Source organism: Anabrus simplex, chromosome 4 (genome assembly GCF_040414725.1).
Source record: "Anabrus simplex isolate iqAnaSimp1 chromosome 4, ASM4041472v1, whole genome shotgun sequence".
NCBI lineage: Eukaryota > Metazoa > Arthropoda > Insecta > Orthoptera > Tettigoniidae > Anabrus > Anabrus simplex.
Genome location: NC_090268.1, coordinates 299,030,553 through 299,042,814, shown reverse-complemented (window position 1 = coordinate 299,042,814; position 12,262 = coordinate 299,030,553). Strand labels below are relative to the sequence as shown.

The window sequence follows — 12,262 nt, the reverse complement described above, 5'->3', positions numbered from 1 at the left end:
TCTCTTTTAAAATGGAGTCAATCGTCGTATCCATGGTCTCCCTTCGCTTCTCTTACCTTTCACGGCCGAGTCCACTATTCTCCCAGTTCACCAATCCTCCTGACTTTTCCTCAGATGACGCAATAATTCGATCAAACGTACACCTTCCTAACATAGAATTGATTCCTAATTAAGCCTTTCCCAAAGGCCTTTCTGCCTACAACTTATCATAAGATATCCTGTCCTCCCACTTTTCACTCCTTACAGCAAGGTTGATCTGAAAAAGTTAAAATACAGTAATTCAAAAAAATTGTATCGGTACCGAATGAGTTGGCTGCGTGGTTCGAGTTGCGTAGCTATGAGCTTGCATTTGGGAAATGGTGGGTTTGAATCCCATTATCGAGAACCTAGAAGATGGTTGTCCGTGGTTTTCCACTTCCCAGTCTTAGCTCTCCATCATTTCGTCGCTGAAATTTTTCTATATGCTAGTGAGACATTAAGGGAAGACATTTGTGAAATTTGGAAATCCTGCACATTTCATACTAGGAAGCAGAAATTTTGATCACATACATAATTATGTTATACGTAAATACCAGGATATAAAATTTCATAATATTGTCACATTAGCTCTTCCACAGATATAAAAATGTTAACGTTATAATGGTAATTAATTAATATTACTCCGCATGATACATTATTTCTTGAATTAACATCTTATATTCATTCTCCTATAATGTTAAAATATTCTCATATACTTTTTGAATTTGAACACATAGATAACCCAGAATTATCTTTGAAGAGCGTAGTGCAGAAACAATATTCGATTTAAAATGTTTTAAATTCTATTATGATTTAAACATGAAGCAAATACCATTATTTCCTCATTTGTTTTCACATCTGAAAATGAAATATGAACTTAATGGACCAAATCCTGAATCGTGTGGAGTAATTTATAAATTTTCCAGTAACGTGAAAAAAGGGAAATATTGGTTGAACAACACTGCTGAATCGGTAACCTATCTCAATATGACCTTGTCACCTGTACTTGTTTACAATGGGCTTCAGATTATTACAAGCAGACTTCGCTAGCTGAATGGTTGATGACATATTTTCCACAGGTAGCTCGTACGAGGGAGCATGGGATGGCTGGTACGGACCATCTGGTCGCGAGGACACCCGTCACCCGTACGATGTTGGTCAAGTGCTGGGCAGCAAGGTAGCACGAGCTCTCTCCAAGATCAGGAGGGGACTTACCCCTGAACAAGTGTTGTCCCGCCGATCGGAGGCTGAGGTCACTTGCTTCTCGCCCAGCCTCACGACCACTGAAGCCACCACAGAGGGACTGGCGCCGCCGACAAACTGTAAGCCCTTGAAAGCACCGTGTCTCTTCAACATCCATAGTGATCCCTGTGAACAGTACAACCTCGCAGACAGGTAAGGAAACTGATCAAATGCAGATCGCTCAAATTCATTTCACTGCAGTAATTATATCCGTAGTTAGGATGTGGGACTTCCGCCTCGGTTGGAGAAACAACTGAATACCACTCAGCGTGGAGGGCTGAATGTTATGGTAAGAGAGACTAGGTTGATAATATTAGTAAACTTGCATCCCCACGTGGTAATGTGTCCAGCCCTCGCTTCCCCACTGTTTTGTACGTTTTACTCTTCCTACTTCGGTTTTGATTTTGTAGTGAATATATTGGAGTTTTGGTATAAAGAATTATTGAAAAAGGGAAGAAGAATTTATGACATGCATTCATAACTAACCACTAGACCTAGATGTCTATCGTAGTTGATCTATAGTTGATTTCAATGCGAGAGTTGAAAATAGAACTGAAGAGTACGAAATGATGATTGGTAAATGTGGGAGAAGATATGGAAGATTATAGGAATGGGAAGTGCTTGCTAGACTTCTGTGCTAGTATGGGTTTAGCAGTTACGAATACATTTTCAAACATAAGGCTATTTACTGATACACATAGGAGGGTAGGGGTATTAGGTCCATAGTAGACCATATCTTAACCAACCTTGAATTCAGGAAATCTGTTAGGAATGTACGGTTTTCCGGGGATTTTTCGATTGCACAGATCACCTCATCTGTAATGAACTAAGTACTGTAGGCTAAGGATAGAGAAAGTGGAATTTGTCTTCAGACGAACAAGGGTAGAAAATCTCCAGGACGAGGAAATTAGACAGAAGTACATGGATATGATTAGTGAGAAGTTTCGAACAGTAGACAGTAAGCAGGTTCAGGACATAAAGAGAGAATGGGTGGCATACAGGGATGCTGTAGTAGAAACAGCAAGGCAATGCCTAGGAACAACTGTGTATAAAGACGGGAAAAAACGAATCTTGGTGGAATGATGAAGTGAGAGCAGCTTGTAAACATAACAAGAAAGCTTATCAGAAATAGCTCCAAGAAAGGGCAGATGCAGACAGAGAATTGTACGTAGATGAAAGAAACAGAGCGAAACAAATAGTTGTTGAATCCAAAAAGAAGTTGTGGAAATATTTTGGAAATAACCTGGAAAGGCTAGGTCAAGCAGCAGGGAAACCTTTCTGGACAGTAATAAAGAATCTTAGGAAGGGAGGGAGAAAAGGAAATGAATAGTGTTTTGGGTGAATCAGGCAAACTCATAATAGTTCTCAGGGAATCATTGGACAGGTTGAGGGAATGTTTTGAAAATCTTCTCAGCGCAAAGGAAATCTTCCAGGTGGTTTCGCGAACAACCCAGCTCATGGGGAGGATGAAAATCATGTTGGTGAAATTACGCGTGAGAAAGTGGAAAGAATGGTAAATAAACTCCGTTGTCATAATGCAGCAGAAGTAGATGAAATTAGACCTGAAATGGTGAAGTATGGTGGGAAGGCAGGGATGAAATGGCTTCATAGAGTAATAAGATTTTCATGGAGTGTTGGTAACGTACCTTCATATTGGACAAAAGCAATAATTGCACCTATATATAAGCAAGGAAACAGGAATGATTGCAACAACCATCGAGGTATCTCGTTGATTAGTGTACCAGGCAAAGTATTCACTGGCATCTTGGAAGGGAGTGTGTGATCAGTGGTTGAGAGGAAGTTGGATAAACACCAGTGTTATTTCAGACCACAGAGGGGCTGTCAGGATCAGATTTTCAGTGTGCGCCAGGTAAATGAAAAATGCTACGAGAGTAATAGACAGTTGTGTGTATGTTTCGTGGAACTAGAGAAAGCATATGACAGGTTACCGAGGGAAAAGATGTTCGCCATTCTTGGGTACTACCGTATGAGATTAAGGGTATATTATTAAAATCAATCTAAGGCATTTATGTTGACAGTTGGACTGCAGTGAGAATTAATGGTAGAATGAGTTCTTGGTTCAGGGGTTAGACAAAGCAGTAATCTTTCACCTTTTTTGTTCGTAGTTTACATGGATCATCTGCTGAAAGGTATAAAATGGCAGGGAGGGATTCAGTTAGGTGGAAATGTAGTAAGCAGTCTTAGGTAAGAAATCCAAGGGAATTGAATGTCAGATTGGTGACACAAAGCTGGAACAGGGAGATTTCAAGTATTTTGGATGTGTGTTCTCCCAGGATGGTAATATAGTAAGTGAAATTGAATCAAGGTGTAGTAAAGCTAATGCAGTGAGCTCGCAGTTGCGATCAATAGTATATTCTGTAAGAAGGAAGTCAGCTCCCCGACGAAACTATCTTTACGTTAGTCTGTTTTCAGACCAACTTTGCTTTATGGGAGAGAAAACTGGGTGGACTCAGGATATCTTATTCATGAGTTAAAAGTAACAGACATGAAAGTAGCGAGAACGATTGCGGGTACAAACAGTTGGGATTTTCCAAAAACAAAGAAATACGTATATCTTAAAGGAGATTCGAAATACCAATTTTCACGTCTGCAACATATTTAGGTTTTTTAGATATAAGTATCCTCATGCAAATAATTCAGCTAATTTTTCAATTCTTTCACCTCCCTTAAGTGTATTTTCCGAAAACGAAAATAATACGTGTTTCTTTATTTTTAAAGGAGATTTCAAATAACAATTTTCTTGTCTGTACCATCTTCAGTTTTTGAGATATCATTATCCTAATAAAAAGAATTCAATCCCCTTTTCAGTCCTTTTCCCTTCCCCCTAAGTGTCTTTTGAAAAAAATACATGTTTCTTTATTTTCAAAAGATTAAAATACTAATTTTCACGCCTGTAACATGTTAAGTTTATGAGATGTTCTGCAGGTATTATCATTTTAAAAATTCACCTCCTTTTTCAGTTCCTCTTAAGTGGATTTCCCGAAAATAAATTGTGTTTCTTTACTTTTACAGGAGATTCCAAATACCAATTTTCACGTCTGTAACAATTTACGTTTCCGGTATAATTATACTGTAGATATAATAATTTTTTATTCACCCCTCCTTGTCACTCTTGTTCACAACTCATTAATTGAATTTTCCTCAAACAAAAAATACGTGTTTCTTTATATCTAAAGGAGATTCCAAATACCAATTTTCATGTCTGTAACATCTTCAGTTTGTAGTTTTAGCTCGGCGATCATGAGTCAGTCAGTCAGTCAGTCAGTCAGTCAGTCAGTCAGTCAGTCAGGAATTATTATTTTACACATATAAGTTTAGATTATTATTACATATATTATTTTGTTACAGTTTATCTCAGCGACCCTGAAAACTATGGATCGGCACTAATATTGGTCTTTTTCGATAATCTACAATCCTTGATTTAACGTTGCCATGGTTACGGCGGGTCACTTCTTCAGGCGATTCCTCGAGCCGGGCCACGGACGTGCCAATATCTCGAAAACGGTTCGTTTTAGGGCCTTAAAATATGGTTTTCGGGTCCCGTAAGAACATACCGAGGTTTGTTCCTCGCATCGCGAGGCTTCAAATGAGCTCTGTCTCGTCCTTGTACGACAGATTCGATATTTCGGCTATATTAGCCTATTGTGATGTACCAAAGGGCCTAAATCTAGGAAGTAGTGAGGACTTAACATGTCAAAGTACTTCCATACCCCTCTCAGGAGCAATAAGAACAAAGTATGAAATTTCCAGCGAAATCGGTGCAGTAGTTTTTCAGTCTAGAGAATACGAACAAACATTTATTATTATTATTATTATTATTATTATTATTATTATTATTATTATTATTGAGTATCCCGTTACAAACCCTATTTTACAAGTAGCATATTAGGGCTATAGATAGTGATACTAAGTTAATACATGACATTTTAATTTAAAATAGACATGACTTATAAATGAGGTGAAGAAATTTAACAAACATTTTATAACAGCATCTTCTCTGAAAGCCCATAGTGAGAGGTGCTTGATATTATATATTACACATGTTTAAATGCATTAATAATTCATATCTACTTCTGTCAAAAATTGGACACTCAAATAAAAGGTGAGGAACAGTTTGTGGCATTTCATAGGTACAGCTGTAGGACTTCTGAATATTGATTCTAAACCTCTCGAAGTACGATCCAGACTTTCCATGTGCTGTGAGAAACTCAGTTATAATATGTTCATGTTGTAATAACCTACTTTGCAGTCTGTCTTGAATATTTGGAAAGAACAAATCCCTTGTTAGCCGGCCGTTTATACTGGTGATCCATTGGTTTTTCCACATATCTTCTGTATACTCTCTCAGTTCCTTTCTTACATGAGGCATAGGACACCTTTAATATATCAGCAAGGCGTCAGAAGAGGTAGTAGCTGCTTTGGCAAGTTCATCAGCTCTCTCATTTCCTTCCACTCCGTCATGACCTCAGACCCATTTCATGCAGATATGGTTACTGTAGCCTAATACGTATGTTCTTATATTAAGAGCTATCGGATGGAAGTTATATTTTTCTTGGATTGCTCTCAAAGCTGCCTGAGAATCACTCAATATTTGCGCAGCACAACTGTGGTTTTTAATCCACATAACTCTCTGTTGTATAGCGCACAATTCTGCTTGAAAGACTGAACATGAGGGAGGTAGTCTAAATTTTTCAGCATACACCTCGCTGTTATTCTGTAGCACTAGAAAAACACACCCTACAAACCAACCATCTTTTTCTTTGCTAATCCGGGATCCATCCGTATAGATAATGTAATGATTTTGTGTGTTGCACAAGATTATTGGCAAATTTACTTGGGTGACCTGCTGTCAATGCATTAGCTTGCAGCTCAGTAGTAACCTTTAAGATCCTATCAGGATGCAAAAGACGTTATTTTTGTTAATGTGAGCTCAGCTTTAGCAATGGCTGTTAAATACAGAGTTGGGATTCCCGCCACAACAAGGGCTGCTTCCGTGGATATAGTGCGGTATGCACGAATAATCGTATCGTATCGTAGTCCGTTTACCCTCCAGGGTTGGCTTTTTCCCTCGGACTCAGCGAGGGATCCCACCTCTACCGCCTCAAGGGCAGTGTCGTGGAGCTTGAGACTTTCGGTCGGGGTATACAACTGGGGAGGTGGACCAGTACCTCGCCCAGGCGGCCTCACCTGCTATGCTGAACAGGGGCCTTGTGAGGGGACGGGAAGACTGGAGGGGATAGACATGGAAGGGGGAAGGAAGCGGCCGTGGCCTTAAGTTAGGTACCATCCCGGCATTTGCCTGGAGGAGAAGTGGGAAACCACGGAAAACCACTTCCAGGATGGCTGAGGAGGGAATCGAACCCCCCCCCCTACTCAGTTGACCTCCCGAGGCTGAATGGACCCCGTTTCAGCCCTCGTACCACTTTTCAAATTTCGTGGCAGAGCCGGGAATCGAACCAGGACCTCCGGGGGTGGCAGCTAATCACACTAACCATTACACCACAGAAGCGGCATGCACGAATAATTCTGAGTAAAAAACTCTTTGATTTTGGGCTAGTTTGGCTTGAACCCACTTCCTTTTCAGTACATTATGATAAGCATATTCACCATACAGTAATAACGGTTCAAATTCCTCATGATACATTGTCTTGAATAGTTCTGGATTAAGGCCCCGGGCTGCCTGGCCGAGGCGGTAAAGGCGTGTTCGGTTCGCCCGGAAGGACGTGGGTTCAAATCCCCGTCAGGAAGTCGTAAAATTTAAGAAACTAGATTTCCACTCCCGGAGATGCACATGGCCCTGAGGTTCACTCAGCCTACACCGGCAAAGGCGGCCGGGCGTAGAGCTAACCTCTCTACCCCACCAAGAGCCGAGGTTACGAATAGTGGAAGCCGTTACCTTCCACCACTCCAACGGCCTTCATGGCCTGTACGGAGATGACTTTGCTTTCTTTTCTTTTCAATCCGGTAGCAATAGTGAAACCAGACAGCAATTTGCTAGCATTGGTAGACAGAGCATTGAAGTGAGCTCTAAAACAACACCTAGGTATGACATTTGATCCATCAGTTTTATAACTTGTCCATTCATGTGTACTTCAGGTAGATTGCAGGTTAGAGTAAGTCTTCGCCTGTAATTATTGGAGTGATCATTCAATGATTTGATTACTGAAAGTTGGTTGAATTTAGAGACCAATCAATCTCTCGTGATTCGCCGGCAGGTAATTCCGGAGACAATGAAAGAAAACTGAAGCAAATCGGTCCATTAGAACGGATGAACGGATTTGCCAAAACTGTTTTTTGTAAACTCTCTTAATGTATAGACATACAGCGAGCTGTTTACCAATATATATATATGTGTGTGTGGTGTGTACATTTGATGATGATGATGATGATGATGATGCTTGTTGTTTAAAGGGGCCTAACATCGAGGTCATCGGCCCCTAATGGTACGAAATGAAATAACAAAAAGTTCAAAAAATCCACTGACCAAAATAAATAAAAAGTCATGAAAAATGAATGGATGGACATGAACCCAAAAAACAAAAACAAACAAAAAACAGTGGATCCGACTCAAAAACGATCATAAATAATAGTATTACTGACCAAGGGACCACTTATAAAGCACAGTCCTGAATCGATTAAGCTTGATGTCTAAAGGGGTCCAAAATCCAGGTCTAAGGCCCCTCAGTATGGTACATGTCGCGAGTAAAGTAGAACCATGATATTTCTCAAGCTGCGGTACTAATCAAAGGTAGCGTAAACTCACGGTGTTCCAAACATTAAGGTACTACTCACAAGTGTTGTACGTCGTAAAGGAAACGCAGACCTATGGTGTTTCTCACACAATGGCGCCACTCATAGCCAACGTAAACCGATGAGGTTCCTCACCTAGGTGTACTAAGCACGGGCGCCGGTATTCCCGTGGTGTTCCTCACATAGTGGGTACTTATCACTGGCAACGCAGACCCACGGTGTCGCTCATATAGTGGTACAACTCACAGGCTACGCCCAGACCCGTGGTGTTGCTCACATGGGTACGACTCACGGGTACTGGAAAACCACACTGAACCCCGCTTGAGTGCTACGAATCACAAAACTATTCAGTGCCTAACAGAGTGGTACTACTCGCAAGTAAAAGCGACCCGTGGTGTTCCCCGCATGATGGTACGAATCAAGAGTAGTTTCATGGTTCTAATTCAATCATCCCTTGGTCGCCCCTCGTAGTCGCCTCTTACGACAGGCAGGGGATACCGCGGGTGTATTCTACATTGCGTCCCCTACCCGCAGGTGGTGTGTGTACATTTACGAGCAGTATTACGATAATAGATGGGTGTTAGGCCGTGGCGATAAATTCGTGGTTGTTAAACTCAGAAGAACGTGAGTTCGATTCCCTACCGCTCATTCTTCATTAGAAACTAAGTATTAGATTAATTCATGGGACAGAGTTCGTCGGACATCAGGGTGAAACAGTCTCAGTGTTCAGGTTACGAATATGGAAGACTTTCTAACTTCTACATGCTTCTGTTGCAGGTACCCAGGTATCCTGAGGCATATGCTTCAGCTGCTGGAACAGCACAACGCCACCGCTGTGGCGCCTAGCAACCTTCCCTGGGACCCACGAGCTGACCCTCGCTTCTGGGACCATACGTGGACCAACTTCGGAGACTACAACATTCTGAGCAACGCTGTCAGCTGATCACATCCTAACAGCCTCGAAACGAACTAGCAGTCTGTGCCATTTAGTGCGTACCCTCGGGCTGGATCCGGTGAACTCCACGCATCCAGACAGAAAGTAGAAAGACATACGTATTTTGTTACTGCAGAGCAGCGGTATTGACACCAATAATAGAATTCCTCGGTCTGTTTCCTTTAATTTAAATACATATCCAATAAAGAACAAAGTTTACCTACGGAATGATGGAAATGAACGGAGACATTTTGAACCGTATTTACGGATTTTTTTGTCTGTTTGTGTAAAAGTGAAGTTGCAGCTTTGATCGCTCCTGAAGCAAATACTGTACCCGAAAGTTCTATCTATGTTAGAAGAAAGTAGAGGATTTCTCATTGCGGTATCTAAATGTCTTATCGTATATGTTGCACTCAGAGTGAAGGGTGCTGGGGATCTGTAAATACGTCTGCTTTTGACAGCTTTCTTTGTCGTACTGGAGGCAATGTAGGATGAGCATTGCAAAATAATCAGCACTGGCACTCTTTCCCTTTGTGCACTGTAAAAAATGACAGGTCGAGCATGTAAGGTTGAACTAGTAGAATATTAGACAAGTCTCCTAGAGACATCAGGAACTGGAGAGGTCAAGAACAACTAAGGGAATCCGCTGAGACTGGAAAACAATGACAGTGAGAGTGATGTCTTTAAAATGGTGTTCCAAAATATTCACTGTGCACATGGTGTTGTCGGCACAACGTGCGGGGTTGAGCAGAAGACAATGGAACAAGGTGAAAAGTCATAATAAACATAGGTCGGCAAACGAACAGTCTCAGAGACATTGTAACGTTGTTCATGCTATATTTTGCATGTAACAACTCCTCACTTTAAGTCGACAGCGTCTTGTAGGCCTATTTGTATCAGCATTCGAAGCATCTCACGTTTCTAACGACCGAGCAAGTCAGCCGTGCGGTTAGAGTCGCGAAGTTATGAGCTTGCATTTGGGAGATAGTGGGTTCGAACCTCAGTGTCGGCAACCCTGAAGATGGTTTTCTCTGCTTTCCCATTTTCACACCAGGCATGCTGTACCTTAATTATGGCCACCGTCGCTTTCTTCCCACTCCTAGCCCTTCCCTATCGCATCGTCGCCATAAGACCTATCGATGTTCTCCGAAAATTGTAAAAAGTAGTTAGTGGGACGTAGAAACAATAACATTATTATAATCTATCAGTGTCGGAACAATGTAAAGCAAAACTGTAAGAAAGTAAAACAGATGATGCTTGCTTGATGAGGCTTGTTGTTTTAAGGGGTTTAACATCGAAGGTGGCAGAATAGATGGCCGAAATTAATTTCATATATGGACATGCTAACGTGTGAGATGCTGTGACGACTACGTTAAATGCCGCTACAAATACTAGGCGGTGTTGTCTTCCATTACGGATCCTGGCACCTGGAACATAAAGTATGATCAACGTATGATTAACGGTTGCAAACAAAATTAAGACCTATCTCAGAAACTATTGGTCCCTGGACCTATGTTTACCAGAAAATTTGTCCGTGTTTCATTGCTCTGTACACACCCCTGCAGTTGGTACTAAGAATTTTGTATATGAACCAAATATTAACTATAATAAATATTCGGGATACTTCCATAAGAAACACTTTCGTATTGCAATTAGCTTAATGTAATTTAACTTCTAGAGATGACTGCGGAGATTATTGTTCCAGAAGAAACTAACTACATGATGATAATTATCCTTTCTTAACTCTATTCAGAGGAGAAAGAGGGTTTTACACTTCAAGGCAAATTTATTGTCAAAATATAAGAGTGATGAAATGCGTGGAAATGAAAGACTCCCTCGGACTTGTATAACCTTATACCGTCAGAGTCGGAAGGGAACAAGTGTGAACTAAGATGTCCAATGGGAAAGATAAGAGTGAGTAGGCCTAACCTACCATAAATAAGTGGAAGTAATGGCACTCAGCTAAGGAACCCACGGTAACCGTTCCTCACTCCCAAGTTTAGAGCCTATGTGGACGAATGTAATCTCTTAGGATATTGGATGAAGTTGTACTCGGACTGTAGTCTATGTGCAAGATCCTTTGTGTACATGACCGTTCTGAGCTGCCGTGATTGTCCGCTTGCAGAAGCGCTAGTGGTTGAGGTGCCAAACGGCAACCGGTGATTTCTGCCAAGGAAGTCTGTCGAGCGCGTGACATTATTTTTTAAGTGTAAATTTTTCCTCTACCTTGAGGCTGCCCTAATTCAAAAAATACAAAAAAATTTAAAAATCGTTTGTAAAGAACTGGAAAAATTAAACAATTAAGAAATTAAAAAAACATTTAAACAATTCTGAAAAACAATTAGTGAAATGAAAGTCTAAAAAAGAATTTAAAATATGTAAAAAGCTATAAGAATAACTTGAAATTCCTGTGAAACTTAAAATAATACAATTACGAAATTATCGGGGAGTTTTAATTAGAATAAAGACTGCGGTAAAGGCGTGCTTCGTTTGGAAAGATGGACGTCGGTTCGATTAAATCAAAACATTTTGAAACGAGATTTCGATTCCACAGAGATCCAAATAGTTCCGCGGTTCACTTAACCTACACCGGAAATGAGTACCTGGTTAAGTTTTGGGGTCAAAGGCTACCAGAGCTATCCCTCTTGGAGCCGAGGTTACGGATAGTGAAAACCTTTCCATTCCTCTCTTCTGAGGGCCTTCATGATCCGTATGCAGATGGCTTGACTTTGGCTACATTAGAATGATAGAATATTATTGTTATAGATGGAAACTATTAGGTGTGCTAACGAATTGTCAGTGGCGGCGCATGGATAAAATATCTGGAGTTTCACTGCTTTGAAAATAACGTGTTCAAATTTGTCACTTGATGTTTTTCATAATGTAAAATAGTGACATTGCTTGATTTGGAACGCAAATTTCCTTTGAAGCCATACGCTGCAGCCTGAAGAAGTTACGAAATCAGTGAAAAATGAGAGAGAGTGAAAATGAAAATACACATCCCTTTCCAGTCATTCGACCGGGTCAGGGATGGAATGAACGAAGCCCCTATCCAGCGGCGAGGATAGGAATTGCGCCGGCTGCCGAGGCCTGTCGCACTCCTCTGGGGCAATGATTAATGACCGACAGATGAAATGACATTGGGGAGTGTTACTGGAATGAATAATGACAGGGAAAACCGGAGCACCCGGAGAAAAACTTGTTCTACCCCCGCACAAATCTCACATGGAGTGACCGAGATTTGAACTATGGAACCCAGCGGTGAGAGGCTGGCGCGCTGCACCTGAGCAACGGAAG

General features: G+C 41.1%; 1 protein-coding gene across 2 annotated transcripts in view; it reads left to right on the top strand.

The window, feature by feature from the left end:
• The window catches only part of LOC136871908 (arylsulfatase B), a 347,013-nt gene extending 337,538 nt beyond the window's left edge, over positions 1 to 9,475 (top strand). For both annotated transcript variants that reach the window (XM_067145620.2, XM_067145622.2), the window contains exons 11-12: positions 1,098 to 1,413; positions 8,809 to 9,475. In XM_067145620.2, coding sequence (XP_067001721.2) covers positions 1,098 to 1,413; positions 8,809 to 8,974 — 482 coding nt within the window. In that variant the 3' untranslated portion in view covers positions 8,975 to 9,475. The remainder of the gene's footprint in view (positions 1 to 1,097; positions 1,414 to 8,808) is intronic.
• The last annotated feature ends 2,787 nt before the right edge of the window (positions 9,476 to 12,262 follow it).